Below are 16,197 nucleotides of genomic sequence, written 5' to 3'. Positions count from 1 at the left end.
CTATTTATTTACTTGCTTAATGCCTGTCTCCTCCACTACCCCTCATGAGAGCTGGACTTGTCATTTCCCCTCACTGCTGTACTTCCTGTGCCTGGAACACTGGCTGACATAAGATACATGCTTGTTCAATACTGGTTGAGTGAATAAGTAAATGATAAAATTGGATGACTTCCATTTGTAACTCTCTCTATATAATTAGCGAGATGGTGATTGTTAACTCAAGTCAGAAAACTCAGCTCCTGTTTGACACATGTAACATGAGGCAGTCATTTTCTTACCTTTAACTTTTTTATTTTAGTTGCAGCTAAAGCATTTATTGGTATAACAAACACAAGGACTGCCACCCCTGCTAACACTGCTGGACCCAGCTCTTGCCAAAGGAGATATACGGCCATTAGGATTTGAAAAGGGGCAGACCAGAGGAGATTGAGGTTTGCTGTCAAGTCCATGAGTTGCTGACATCAAGTTAATCATTTCCCCAGTGGAAAACTTTCATCGAGAAACATTTGATAAAAGTAGGGCCTATAAAGAGAGAAGCAAATATTTTAGAGTTCTGTGATTATGGGGCATCTTTATAGTTAAGCAATGGTAACTTTTAATATCAATGTTTAATATAATTAGGAAAATGTACAAGGTTATTTATGTATTGGGGTATTATAAAATGAAGAGACATGATTTTTAGGTGAGGAAATATAATTAGTGATTAAAGTATATACTTTTGGAATAATGTTTATTGGTAGTGAGTAACATTTGGGTTTCCAAACAATAAGAATTTATGGCATACTATGCAGCCATAAAAAGGAAAGAGATCATGTCCTTTGCAGGGACATGGATGGAACTGGAAGCCATTATCCTTAGCAAACTAAGGCAGGAACAGAAAACCAAACACCACGTTTTCACTTGTAAGTGGGAGCTGAACAATGAGAACACATGGACACATCGGGGAGCAACACACACTGGGACCTGTCAGGGGAGTGGGGGCAGAGGGAGGGAGAGCCTCAGGAAGAACAGCTAAAGGACACTGGGCTTAATACCTAGGTAATGGGTTGATCTGTGCAGCAAACCACCATGGCACATGTTTACCTATGTAACAAACCTGCACATCCTGCACATGCACCCTGGAACTTAAAATAAAAGTTGAAGAAAAAAAAAGAACCCTCAATAACTTGTTAATTACCAATATATATATATATATATATATATATATCTTCTAGATATATTAAGGCTCTCCTCAATTTGGTGTTGTCCCCATAATGCTACACCATCTAAATGTTATCAATACAAAGTACACAAATGAATCAATGAATATCTAATAAACATTGATGAATAGTTTTATGCTTGAAATTGTGGACAATTAAAAAAGGACACAGTTTTATTTATCAAGGTGATTACTATCTATCTGTAAATCTACACACATACTCTGTTTTGCTGAAAGTGTAAAAACAGCTAATAAGGGCCATGGAAACTTAGAGATGAAAGTAGTGAAAAGGTGTCATAGAGCAGATGCAAATACATCTTTTCTTCCAAGTCCCAATTCTCACTTTCCACAAGTGCATGCTACTTAATATATGTATACTGAATCCAATATCCCCAAGCATAATTATTGGTACCTTCTTACAAAAGATGTGGATAGAAATTTATTTATTTAATTATTCCTCCACTTAAAATTCCCAGTGAAATACATAAACAACTGTAAAAGTAGTGGGAGATTTGTATTTGTACTGGAAACTGGACAAAGGTTCATTTATATATCAAAAAGTGTATGGAATCTTCACTGCATTGATTTAAAGAGGGACAGGACTGAGAGTTGGGGATAGCAAGAGAAAATGACATACAGGAGTCACTCTAAATCTATCTATTCAATAAATTAAAAAAAAAAAAATGAAAAAGTCCATCTGGAATATAGTAGTTTGTGCCCACAGTGGAACATACAGCCAGGAACATATAGCCAGGTATATGTCATTAGCTGTTTATATGTCTTCTTTGGATAAATGACTATTCAGCCTTAAAAAAGAAGACAACTCTGAAATATGAGACAACATGGATGGACCTTAAGACGTTATGCTAAGTGAAATAAGCTAGACACAGAAAAATAAATACTGGATGAGTTCTCTTACATGAGGTATCTAAAATGGTCAATTTCATAAAATCAAACACTGCAATGGTGGTTCCAAGGGTGGTGGGGGGAAGGGAAAACCGGGAAGTTAGTACTCAACAGGTACAAAGTTTTAGTTAACCAAGACGAGTAAGCTCTAGAGATCTGCTGTAATATATTGCACCTATAGTTAGCAATAAATCCTTTTTAAGCTTAAAATGTATTAAAATGATAGATTTCATGTTACTTTTTTTACAATAATAAAAGAAAAAATCAATTGCTTTTAGACTATTAGAAAAAATACTGAAAGGTATTATATAATTGAAGGTTGTTTGTATGGCATTTCTAACACTAGGGTAATTTTTTCAAATTTTGGGGTTTTTTTCTTCAGTATTTTTTTCTGCCAAATAAGCTTTTACATTTCTGAAAGGGACAAAATTCACAAGCCACGAAGGACAATTTAGTTACCATTTATTGCTAAATTATACAATCTAAGCTGCCTTTTTGTTATACGAAACAACTTGAAAGAATACTGTAATATGTGCCAATTACAGCGGATGGTGTAACATTTCTAGAATTGTCTGGTAGGAAGTACTTTAGTCTGTTACAGGAGGAAAAATGTGATTCAGGTGAAAAGAAAGGAAATCTGCCGGGCGCGGTGACTCACGCCTGTAATCCCAGGCGGAGCTTGCAGTGAGCCGAGATCGCGCCGCTGCACTCCAGCCTGGGTGACAGAGCGAGGCTCTGTCTCAAAATAAATAAATAAATAAATAAATAAATAAATAAATAAATAAATAAATAAATAATAAATAAAAATAAGTAAATAAATAAATAAAAGAAAGGAAATTTAAAACAATGTTAAAAGTTTGGAAGCTTCTAAGTACTCTTCAATCAAAATGAAAATTAGCCAGGTCATTTGTTATCTAATCACTTTTCTAAGAAGCTGTTACTTTAAAATTCTATCCAAGTTTTAGATTTGTTTTCTACAGTATTTTCATATCATACACATCTTAATACACCCACACACTCACACACACACATAAAGCTGTGTGGCTCATCTGTTTTCAAAACTTCATTCATTTCCCTAATTGAATTATGCTCTAAGAAAATCAACATGAACCAGATATAGTTCCAAGCCCCACAATCTTGATTATCACTAGTTCAGTCCTTAATATTTCATTTTATGAACTGACCATGAAATTTGTTTTGCAATTTCACATTCTCCTTCTTATATATTTGTTACTTTCTAGACTCCATGCCATGACCCTAGTTCTTCATTTCTTTATTTCTTCAATTATTGCACTAGCTCTAAGGGTCTCCTTCTTTCCCATCTCATCTGTTTTTAATCCTTTTGTCCTGATCATCCATCTTATGGCTCAGCTGGGTCCCAATTTCCTATAGAATTCAGGTACATTTTAAAAATATAGCTTTCAAGTTTTTTTTTTTTTTTTTTTTTTAAGCAATCCCTTCTGCCTTTACTATCTCTCCCCACCATTCTGGACATGAAACATTGTCTCAAGCCAATTTAATCTACTCACCATTTTCTGAGCAGGCCTTGTATGCATTTCTGTACTTTTTTTCTCCCAAGTTATTCTAACATCAGAGCCTTTACCCCATGCAATGTATCCTTCCATTATTCCATGACCCACATCATGGAATATTAACCATGACACTTTTCCTGACCATCCTAGCTGCAAGTAATACACATCAGTTAATGTAGAGCCACAAGGGCTCCAAAAATTCACATCCCAATGATCTTCAACCAGAAGTATGAGAAATGGTAAAGCTGAAGGTGGTAGCACATAATACTTATAAGAATGCATTCTTCAATCCCTTGTGTGCCAATAAATATGCCAGGATTCTCTTTCTGACTCTAAGGGCAGGATTTGGATTCTGTCTCTCCTTCTCCTGACTATACTTAAGTATCTCTACTTTAAGAATGTAACTAAATTTTTACCATTTTTTTTTGCGTTTTATAATTACCATAATTAAAGTAAGATAACGCCTGTAAACTACAAATGGAGACAGTGTAGACACCATACTAGCCAATATGGTAGCCACTAGCCAGATGTGGTTATTATATTAAAATTTAAATTAATTAAAATTAAAAATGGACTTCTTTAGTTGTACTAGCTACATTTCAAGGGCTCAGCAGCCATATGTGATTAGTGCCTACCATACTGTACAGTGCAAATACAGAGCATTTTTTTAAAAATCACAAAAACTCTATTGGACAACGCTTAATGGAGGAATTCCCCCAGACTGCCCACATTAAACCCAGGTTTAATTGATGCTTCTTTTTAAAAAAAGTTCTTTTTTTTATTTTTAATTTATAGATTTGGGGGTACAAATGCAGTTTTGTTACATGGCTATATTGGGTCATGGTGTTTCTCATCCCTTACCATCACCCACCCTCCCAGCCATCCTAGTCTCCAATATCTATTATTTCACTCTGTACGTCCATGTGTACACATTATTTAGCTTCCACTTATAAATGAGAACATGTGGTATCTGACTTTCTGTTTCTGAGTTATTTCACTTAAGATAATGGCCTCCAATTCTATCCGTGATCTAGCAAATGTGACATGATTCCATTCCTTTTGTATGACTGAGTAGTATTCCATGGTGTGTGTGTGTGTGTATATATATGTATGTGTGTGTGTGTGCGCATGTGTGTGTGTGTACACAGACATATACAGCACATTTTCTTTATCTGATCATCTGTTGATGGACACTTAGGTTGATTTCATATCCTTGCTGTTGTGAATAGTGCTGTGATCAACAAACAAGTGAAGGTATCTTTTTGATATAATGATTTCTTTGGAGTCATGTTTTGTTTTTTAGTCTCCAAGAATTTTCATGGAGCTTACACCTGTGAACTAAGGGGTAACAGAATCTGAGTTTTGAGATCCACAGAATCTTAAAGTCATCAAGTGGAAGGAGGCCCATGTTCTTTCTTGCAAACCTAAAAATGATATTCCCGGAACTTTATTCCAAACTTACACTAGTAATTGTGGATGGATAAGGAACAAAGCACATCCTGATACCTGCACCCCTGATATAGTTTTGTTCTGTGTCCCCACCCAAATCTCATCTGGAATTATAAACCCTATGTGGTGACGGAGGGACCTGGTGAGAGGTGATTGGATCATGGAGGCAGTTTCCCCTGTGCTGTTCTCATGGTAGTGAGTGAGTTCTCATGAGATCTGATGGCTTAAAAGTGGCACTTTCCCGTTTGCTCTCCCTCTCTCTCTTGCTGCCAAGTAAGAAGTGCCTTGCTTCCCCTTCACCTTCCACCATGATTGTAAGCTTCCTGAGGCCTACCCAGCCACGCAGAACTGTGAGTCAATTAAACCTCTTTCCTTTGTAAATTACCCAGTATCAGATAGTATCTATATAGCAGTGTGAACATAGACTAATACAACCCCTCACCAAGAAAAGGACCTGAGACCAACTTTACCCTATTCTAGTCACAAGTCCCTGATGAAGTATGGCCAATTTCAGACAAGTATGAGTCATCTGGAATTCTAAAACCTGTAAAGAAGAAGGGAAGTTTAACAATCCCTGTTCACCTCATGGAGAGAGACTTGTGTCTCCTGTTACACTGTAATATCCACTACAGGGTCCACAGAGTAGGCTTGATAGCAATACTCCTTTGATCCTTCAGTGTCCCTTAATCTTAAACAATCTTTAAGGAACTATACAAGGTCTATCCCCTGTAGTCACTATTCCCACTTTGCAAGACTCAATGATGACACTTGTTTCTCTTTTTAATTTCTAACAGCTTGCTCTAATTTCTACTTCAGTCCATTCTGTTTTTACATTTAAGGTGTTTGGACTCAGAACATGATACCCCAAAATGTGGCACCTTGGCATACTGAGCACTTGGAACTGAAGAACATTGGGAAGGCCTCAGAAGCAAAGTCTCTCTGACCCTCTCCAGCCCTTTTGTCTCCCACTCCTCTTTCTTTCCTTTTTCCAAAAGTGAGTCACAGAACTAGAACCCCTCTCAAACAAGCCCCATTTAACTTAGAAAGGTAACACTTTTTCCCGTCTCTCTTGAAGACCATCATTCCAGAAGGGTCCTGTCCAATATCCAGGGAAAGGAATACTATACAGAGAGGCCAGGAACAATTTGAATGGAAAGGCCATGCTGGGTTTCTCCTCTCAGTCCCTTACTATTAGATCACACCCTTTTGTCTGATCACATTTCTACACTGCTGTCTATTCTCTATAGAACCTAAGCATAAGAATAGACAGTTTTCCCTGGATCATTGGGTCTTACTTCTGAAGAAGTAAATTTTAATTAAATTAACTTGTTTTATTTTTCTCTTTTCAACCTGTCTTTTGCTATAGGAATGTCCACTGCAACTCTTATGATGGATGAAAAGAGGTATTACACCTTTCTGCCCCTACAAAGGACTGCTTTTATTTAGAGCAGTTTTAGGTTCACAGCAAAACTGAGAGAAAGGTACAAAGAAATCTCATATACTCCTTATCCTGCATGTTCATAGCCTCCCCCATTATCAACATCCTCCACAGAGGGGTACATTTGTCACAGCCGATGAAACTACATTGACACATCATTATCACCCGAAGTCTATAGTTTGCATTAGGGTTCACTCTTGGTGTTGTACATTCTGTGGGTTTGTACAAATGTATAATGACATACATTCACGATTATACTATCACACAGAGTGGTTTATTGCTCTGAAAGTGATCCGTGCTCCACATTTTATGCTTCTACATTCACTCTTTCATGGCAGTTTAGTCTTTTATGTTTGTAAATCCACCTACATCTCATGTCTAAACTCCAATGCTCTAATCATGGAATAAAATCCTGTTCCATATGGACTATATAACAAAACAAGTGTTAGCATTCAAACCAGTTTCTAGATTCTTCTGTATCTTTATTCCATATTGGAGGCAGCACATACTGCCTCTAGAATTAGGACTGGGACAGCCCCTCTAATTCTGTATGTGGACTGAGTTCTACAGAGCTAAACTCTGCTGCAAGTTCAGTTACCATTTACTGCTCAATTTGTACTTGGCTTTCCAAGATCCATAAAACCACTTCATGCCCCCATTGTGGCCCAAAGAGCAAAATGGCCTGTAATGCTTTATGTCCAGCTCAGCCCAAATTATAATACTTTCTTCCCCTTACACAAAGTCAATAGCTCTCTCAAAGACCTTTTCAAGACTTCCTATGTGAAAACTTCCTTAACTATGTAAAACCCCTTGTAGATTTTCTGTTCATCTGATCTCCTATAAAATCTGCATTTAGTTCCACATGTTTGTTATGTATGCTAACACTTCCCTCAATTTATTTGGAAAGCAGGGGCTCACTTGTTCATTCATTCATTCATTCATTCAGTAATCCAACTTTAATAAAGTATAAAAGTCATTGTCTTATATGATATGGATACAACAGCTAAATAAATTTCTATTCCAAATCCTGATGAACCTACAATTTAAATCAGAGTGCAAAGCGGGAACAAAGTACACTTGTTGCTTGGATAATTACTTGATAACTAGGGGCGGGAGGAAGCTCTTTAACTGTTTATAATTATGTTGTAAATAAAAGACCCTCCATGGTAAAGAGGTAGTGTTTAAAAAAAGGACTAATTAAACTTTAGGGTTATGCCAGGAATAAAGATCAGCCAACTTTGGGAGGCAGGACTTAGAATAAGAGAGAAACGGAGAATGACAGTATAAAAATGAGTGACTTTATTGCATAAAAATGAAGTTCCCAGAGGAGAAAGGAAAAGGTAATATGAAGACTGAAAATAATATTGTGAAAAGGAGAGCTTTTATTGATGCACACATATAGAAAACCATGAAAATATTCAATTCCACTCACTTTGTGAGTAGCAGTTAGGTGGCATAAGATTAAACAAAGATTATCTTTAATGTAATGGATTAGGGCTGACTAGAAGTTGTAAAGACCAGAGAGAGAGAAAGAGAGAGAGAGAACATGCACTAAAGAGAAATTAATGCAACCAGTATCGATGAGCCAAAGTTCTTTTAAAGCAAAACAAATGTATATACAAAGGATTTCCTAAGGACTTTTTGATATACTCCCCTATTTTTCTAGTCCCCTTATTTTAAAGCACATAAGGGAGTAGTCCACCCAGGAATGGGGATTCGTTGGAATTTTTACCTTTTTGTAGATCAGTCCATTTACAGCTGTCTTAACTTTTGCTGAGGTGAGCATGTTAAAACGTTGATATTGCTGAAGAATCAGAGTTTGCAAAAAGACTACAACAAGAAGTGCCACTGCATAGCCATAGCCATTCCAGCCAAAATCTGAGCTGTGTTCACAGAAAATGATAATTTGCCTGCACGTCATAAAAATTGAGAAAGGGGCAGAAATGTTAAACATCTGAAGTGTTAAATGCTTATGAGAGTTTAGTATTGTCAAAGTGTTACACACACACACACACACACACTCCTACCTGTTCTTTTTCTTTACTTGCTTAATTTGATATTTGTCCCCGCCCTCTCTTTTTTTTTTTTTTAGTAAAATCAGGAATCCCTTCCACTGGCTTGTGAGTACGAGGTTATTTTCTGGTTTTCACATGGCAGGCCCATCAAATAATTAACTTTTCTGGTATAACTTCATCAGAAAAGTCGAGACATAGATACATTTAAAACTTTATTTTTCTCAAAATTATGTGTTTTATCAAATACAGGGAAACATGACAACCAGAACGTAAGTAGGGGATCTTTTAGTATGGCTCACAGGTGCTGCTTTTTTAAGCTTGATTTATACCTCATGTTTTATTGTCACTTTTATTCATAACCAATTTCTTTTTTCTCTCCTTTTCCTTATTTCCTCTTAAGTTTGTGACAGCATGATCAGGATGATTAGGGCCAATGCTGGGGAGCAGAAAAACAGTGGGGATGGTTCTAATTACAAGTATCTTGGCTGATAGTCCCTCAACTATAAACATTGTCTAAAACTCAGAGTGCCTGATGTTCACTGGTAATAATATTTTAAGCATGATTTCACCTTTTTAAAACTGCATCAATGCGACTGAAAATAGTGTTAAATTTAAAAGACTATATAGCACATGCAATATGGTGAAAACAATTTGGGCGTATACTGTGACATACTACAAGTTAACATGTCATTTATTTTGCAGGCTTACCGTTTTGGGTTTTATTTAGTAGTCCCTTCTATTTCACATGTAAAGGTATAGTATTAGAGGTTTGATAAATGGACCTTTTTCACTGTAAACTCTGGAGATACAAAAATGTTCTATATCATTGTAATGAGCCATTTTGAGTGAATCCATAGGTTAGTAGAACTAAAATGAAACCATATGCAATTAGGTTTGACTATATCTACCCTTTTCTCAAAAAATATTATATTTAAAAAATCATTCTTTATAAAAGTTTAATTTTTTTTTTTTTTTTTTGAGACAAGGTTTCATGCCTGTTGCCCAGGATGGAGTGCAGTGATGGGCTCTTGGCTCACTATAACCTCTGCCTCCCAGGCTCAAGAAATCCTCTTGCATCAGCCTCCTGAGTAACTGGGATTATAGATGTGCGCCACCATGCCCAGCTAATTTTTGTATTTTTAGTAGAGGCGGGGTTTCGCCATGTTGCCTAGGCTAGTCTTGAACTCCTGACCTCAAGTGATCCGCCCACCTTGGGCTCCCAAGGTGCTGGGATTACAGGTGTGAGCCACTGCACCCAACCAAAAGTGTAAATTTTTAAGTGGTAAGTAAAGCGTAAATTTCTAGGCTTTGATCTATTTGTTGACAATTTGGACAGCTACTGTGGGAAAATTAAAAGTAACTTGTCTTGTTCAAATTGCTTTATTAACCAAGTACTTAAAATATTAACTTTATTAAAATCAGACTTTAGAATAAAATATGTACAAGTGTCTCTAATAGTAAAACCTCTAGGTATCAACAATTATTTGGAGCATTATATATTCTCAATGAAACTATTAAATTATCCCGCACCCCACATATACATAATAACAGCATAAAGTTCTGTATTCCTTAATTGATGTCATCCATTGGGACACCTGCTTTTTATGAAAGCAATTGCTAAATGCCTTCCTGTTCTAGGAATTACATTTCCTGAAAGAGTAGCACTATTCTTATTGGGCATATATCTAACAATTATACTTTTTCCTTTTGCATAAAGACAAAACAACTAAATGACTAAAATCAGGCACTGTAGTGGTTCTACACACATTAATTGAGAAATATTAAAGAAATATTAAAAACAATCTGGGCCCAAGGCATGATAAAGACCATAAAACAATATTCATGATATTAGATATGAATACTTATTTTTTGTTTGATATTAAAGTAAAATCCATAAAGGGAGGAAGAGAGCCAACACAACAATCAACAAGAAATGTATGTAGTAAATAATGAAAGTATAGTTTTACTAATAAATTAATAAAAGTATTTCTTTTATATGTTTTATTTTACACATAAGAGTCATAATATGACAGTGTGCTCTCATCCTTAAAGATAGTCCTCTCCAGCAACTTTTTCATATAAAAAGAATATATATATTTTGAGACTGCATATGTACATATATACACATGCAGTCTCAAAATATACATATTCTACATATGTATGTGTGTGTATATATATATGAGACTACACATGTATATATGTAGTCTGAAAATTAGCTTATAAAATTAGTTCTTCTATGGCCAAATTATGATCATACAAGCTCTGCAATTCTTTCTGATCACTCATTTGTTACTTATTGTGAAAATTTTAAGGTTTTTCAGCTGCTGCAGAATAAGGGTACTTTGGAAAATTGTAATTTTGGGTTAAGTCCCATTTGTTCTGTATTTTTTTCAGGGAATTTATTTCGGTTCTATGTGCCAGACTTTGTGCTAAGAGCTAAGGACACAATGATTGAATAATACAGGATAGTTTGCCTCTTTCATCACCCAGGCAGGGAGAAAGGTGTGACTCATTGCAATGCAATATTAAAATTCTTGTTTTGCAGGTTTGATCAAACCAGTGTGATGCAAATTGTCTCACAAAGTAAAGGAGACTGTTCTGTACCCCACAGACATTCTTTAGTAATTCAGGTACAACTTTTAGGGAACATAGACACACTGAATTGCTATGACCTACTGCTATTTTAGGAAAGACCATAGCCATGGTGAGATTCTCTCTCAAGTTTCTTGAGCAGTAGTCATTGGGAAAGGGGAATCAGAGTATGACTGAAAATCCCTTGCTACTCCTCTCATTGAGAAATTGAACCTCTTTTCTCTAATTCCCTTCCCTTCGAATGTGGGCTGATTTAGGGAATCTCTTGGCCAAAACAATGTGGCAGAAGTGACCTTCTGAGATTTCCAAGCCTATGTCGTGGGAAGACTTGTCTGAGCCTCTTGTAATACTCATTCTGAGGAAATCCAGCTGCCATGTAGGAAATTTAACTACTCCAAGACCTTTGTTCTCAAGCTAACCATTCAGAGAGGCTGTAGAAACAGAGAGGAGAGAGATGGTGAGGGTGGGGTGGAGAGAGAGAGAGAGAGGACAGAGGAGAGAGAGAGATCTGACCATTTCCAGCCATCTTAGCGCAGGCCTCAGATGTGTGAGTCAAGGAGCCATTTTGGGCATTCCAGAACCAGCACACAGGGAGAAGAACCAGGGTAACTCAGCCTACAGTTAGAACCAAAGCACCAGCCATATTTCTCCATTTGAGCTGCTTCAGCTGTCTCCAGTTGTTCTAGACACTCAGCCAAGGTCACAATCATGGTGGAGCAGAGAAAAGCAGTCTCTGCCTGAAGTTTTGACCACCAAAATCACGAACACAATAAAATTGTTGTTTAATGCCACCAGATTGTGATGTGATTAGTTTTCCAGCATTGGATAACCAGAATAGGGCAGGAGAGGAAGATGCTGACCAATTTCTCTGATAGAAAGATTTCTGGTCACACATAAAATAGTGCTATGATGACTCCTGGGATATGCTGAGGTGAGGGGCAGAGGCAAGGGGAGGAAGAGATTTGTCATTTTGTGGGGAGGGGGCAGTTAATCCAGGAAACATTTGGCTTATACTTCTACAGACAAGGGAACCAACAAAGAATTTGGGGTGAAAAATGTCAGGAACAATTTTCTGACAGCAATATACACCTTGCTTGGATTCTCTGGTTCCATTCTCTCTTGTTTTTATTTTTATGTGTTTGCGCTGGCCACTGCTTCTCAATATCCTTTGATAAATTTCCTCATCTTCACCAACTCTACACATTGGAGTAGCTGATAGTTTTTTGTTGTTGTTGTTGTTTTTTGAGGACATCTTTACTTTTCTTCACATATGTTAAGGTGATTTCAGCCAGAACAATGACTTGACATACCCAATCCAATTTAGAACAATTCCAGTTTGTCACTCCAGCCTATATCTTTCCCAATACCAGGTGTATATAGACAATTTCTTACTCAATCTTTTTTTTTTTAGACGGAGTCTTGCTCTGTTGCCAGGCTGGAGTGCAGTGGCACGATCTTGACTCACTGCAACCTCCGCCTCCCGGGTGCTGGGATTACAGGCATGAGCCACCACACCCGGCCTACTCAACCTTTTAATCTAGACGGCCCCATGTCAGGGATCCCCATGACGACTCCCCAGCTCAATTATTTATTTTAATAACTTACAGGACTCGGCATATAGTTATCCTCATGGCTATATTGATTATGGTGAAAGGATACAAAACAAAATCAGCAAAAAAGAAAAGCTATACGGGGTGAAGTCTGGGAGGAAACAGGCACAAGCTCCAAAAGTCCTTTCCCTGTAGAGTCACACAGAGAATGCTTAATTCTCTCAGCAACTAGTTGTGGCAATACATGTGAAATGTTGTCTACAAGCCAAGCTTGTTAAAAATTCAGCATCCAGGGTTTTTATTGGAGGTTCGTCAAGTGGGCACCCTTTTCTTAACACACACCAAAATTCCAGACTCCCAGAAGGAAAACAGATATTCACCATGAACCGTATTGGTTGTATAAACAACCTGGAGATATTGAACCATTCTTATCAGTTAGGGTAGTGGGTACCCTCCTGAAATGTAAGTTCCAGTTGCCAGCCAAAGACCACTCCTGTAAGCAGGCTTTCCAAAGTCCATAGGCAGGCCTGCTATGTTAATTCCTTCTTGCACAATAGCTAATAGATCTTTCAAGGTTAACAGTCCAGAAGCAAACCCCATTCTCTTCTCTAGTCTTTCTTTCATTTTCTATATCTCAGGATATGCTGACTCATTTACCTGATGATCTAAACAAAAATTTTGAAGGCATCCTTAACTTCTCGCTTCCTCTCTCAACCTACATTCAGTCCACCAGTATATTCTGTTAACTCTACCTTTAAAACACAACCAGAGTCTGACCACTTCTTATCACCTTTATTGCTACTACCTAGTTGAAGCCACCATTAACTTTTGCTTGGATTATCGCAAACAAACTTCTAACTGGTGTTTCTTCTTCCACTCTTGCACGTCTTGATTTTATTCCCCACATAGCAGCCAGAGTCATTCCTATAAGACTTAAGTCTAAGCAGATCATTGTTTTTTTGCTCAAAATCTTCCAAATTCTTCCCTGCTAATGTGGACTAAAAGCCAATATTCCCATCATATTTCATAAGGTCCTTCAAAATCTTTTCATCTGTGCACCTTTCTGACCTCAGTCTTACCTTTCCAGCTCTCTGCTCCAACCTCACTTTGCCTCCTTGCAGGCCCTCAGAGATATCAAGCATGAGCTTCTTCATGACTTTTGCCCTTCCTGCTACCTTTAATCACAATAGATATTTTCTTGGCTTCCTCCCTAACTTCCTTCAGAACTGTGACCAAATGTCACCTTATCACCAATGTCTTTCATAATTACCTTACATAAAACGGTAACTTCTAACTCCTCAGACTGGCATTCCCTTACCCTACTTTACTTTGTTCCTAAGCACTGATGATATCATTTATGTTTATTCATTTGTTTGGCTTTCATCTCTCCCCTCTAAGTGTCATCAGAGCAGGTTCTTTGTTTTGATTTTTGTTCTGTCCCCGCAGTCGACCTAGAACAGTTTTGGCATGCATAGGTGCTCAATAAATATTGAATGAATATATTCCTCAATATCATATGGGATCTAAGTAATGCAGGATTAATGATATTTTCATGAATTAAATGGTTATTAAAAACTCTAACAACTTGGAAATTTTTCAATACTAAAAATATAATCACCAGTTAATAAAATATATGTTTCTTTGCATTTCCTTCATATGACAGCTAGGTATAAGTCAAGGTTTCCTTGAAAAAGGTGGCACAGTCAAAAGATCAATTTCATTGTCTGCCTGTAAACCATTGCAGGTAGATATTATCGAAATGTTTCAAGTCATTTTACTATGTCTATATCTAGATATAGAGATGCACAGAAATATACATATATTAGGTAATAATAATATATGTTCATATATGTTATACATAGTAATTGTGTGTGTGAGTGTATGTTTGTGTGTGTGTGTAATTGCCATGGCTGTTAAAGCTCAACTCTCAAAAGGCCACAACTAAGTATCGTAGTGAAAATATGTATCATTTCCTTTTCAAAGCATACATTCAAGCGAGACTTCCCAGATTTCAATTACGACTCTGGCACTTTCTAGCTGTGGGGACTTGGACAAATTACTCCACCCTTTCTGTCTGTTTCTGCCATTGTAATACTGAATGTAATAATACTGTCTACGTTGCAGGAGTGTAGTAAAGATTAAATGAGATTACCAATGTGATGGTTAATTTTACGTGTCAACTTGACTGGTGAAGAGATGGTAAAACATTATTTCTGTTCAATAACATTTAAATAATGTTTTACCATCTACCAGATGTCTGGGTGTGTCTGTGAGGCTGTTTCTGGAAGAGATTAGCATTTGAATCAGTAGACTGAGTAAGGATGATCCCAGGGCATAGTGCCTCATCCAATTTGTTGAGGGCCTGGATAGAACAAGAAGGTAAAGAGAGAGTGAATTAGCTCTCTTTCCTGGAGCTGAAATATCCACCTTCTCCTGCCCATGGACGTCAGAACTCAAGGTTACCTGGCCTTTGGACTCAGACTGCATTATGCCACTGTCTTTCCTGAGTCTCTAGCTTGCAAATGGAAGACTGTGGGACTTCTTGGCCTCCATAATTGCAAGAGCCAATTCCCATAATAAATCCCCTCTTATTTGGGTTTATATATCCTATTGGTTCTGTTTCTCTGGCGAACCCTTGCTTAATAAAATTAATATAAGATTTTAGAGCAGTGCTTAGTACAGGGTTGACTTTATTAGATATTGACTATATTATCCTAATTCCCATTTATATTGTAGATAACCCTAATAGCATGTCTACATCCTAATAATATTTGCAATAAGAACCTTCTCTACTCTTTTGTATTAGAACTTTTATATTAGAATACTTACTTTTCATTTATCTGTGAGGAGGGAAAAAAAACCCACCAGACTTTAACTTACTTCATTATGAGTGGGCTACTGAAGGACAAAATATCAGCAAACACTTTGAATAAGGCAACTTGAATCAGGACGGATTTAAAGGTGTTCCACAATGCATAAAGTAGAGATGGTTTCTTGATATGTGCCTCTTTATAACAAGATACCTACATAATTGAAGAAAATGGAAACAATGAGAAAATTGGACACAACTAATATTAATAAAATGAAATATAACTAAACTAATTATACAATTAACAATATTGCTCTAAAGACAATAAGGTAATAAGAAAGGAATAAATCAGTTAAACTTGAAATTATGACCCATATCATTGAGATGGTAGGTGGTGTTACTTATACCACATGGCATAAAGGGACAAGTGCAATAGTTGCATTTTATTATTTTTGTGAGTTTTGAAACTATTTAATTAACATAAATACAGTTTTTATCTCCAAATTATATTTTCTTTTGGAGAAGTCTGAAAATAATATATATGCATATGATGCTAGAGGTGGAGTGTCTGCTCCTGCTCCCATAAACTTCAATTTTGGCCACCATATAATTTGCTTTGACCAATAGACATGATGCTCTGAGATACAGAAGCTATCTTTGTCACCACTGGTAAGGAGTCAAAGATATATACATGCATATCAACACATT

The 16,197-nt window shown here is 36.8% G+C and overlaps 1 protein-coding gene across 1 annotated transcript in view; it reads right to left on the bottom strand.

Moving 5' to 3' along the window:
• Positions 1–16,197, bottom strand: part of LOC474069 (multidrug resistance-associated protein 1-like) — a 93,005-nt gene that overhangs the window by 62,937 nt on the left and 13,871 nt on the right. The window contains 4 exon segments of the mRNA XM_009442609.4: positions 279–459; positions 461–522; positions 8,256–8,433; positions 15,561–15,703. Coding sequence (XP_009440884.4) covers positions 279–459; positions 461–522; positions 8,256–8,433; positions 15,561–15,703 — 564 coding nt within the window.

The sequence above is a fragment of the Pan troglodytes genome, chromosome 22 (assembly GCF_028858775.2).
Source record: "Pan troglodytes isolate AG18354 chromosome 22, NHGRI_mPanTro3-v2.0_pri, whole genome shotgun sequence".
Taxonomy (NCBI): domain Eukaryota; kingdom Metazoa; phylum Chordata; class Mammalia; order Primates; family Hominidae; genus Pan; species Pan troglodytes.
The sequence above is the reverse complement of the archived record's forward strand: the minus strand, read 5'-3'. Positions and strand labels throughout refer to the sequence as shown.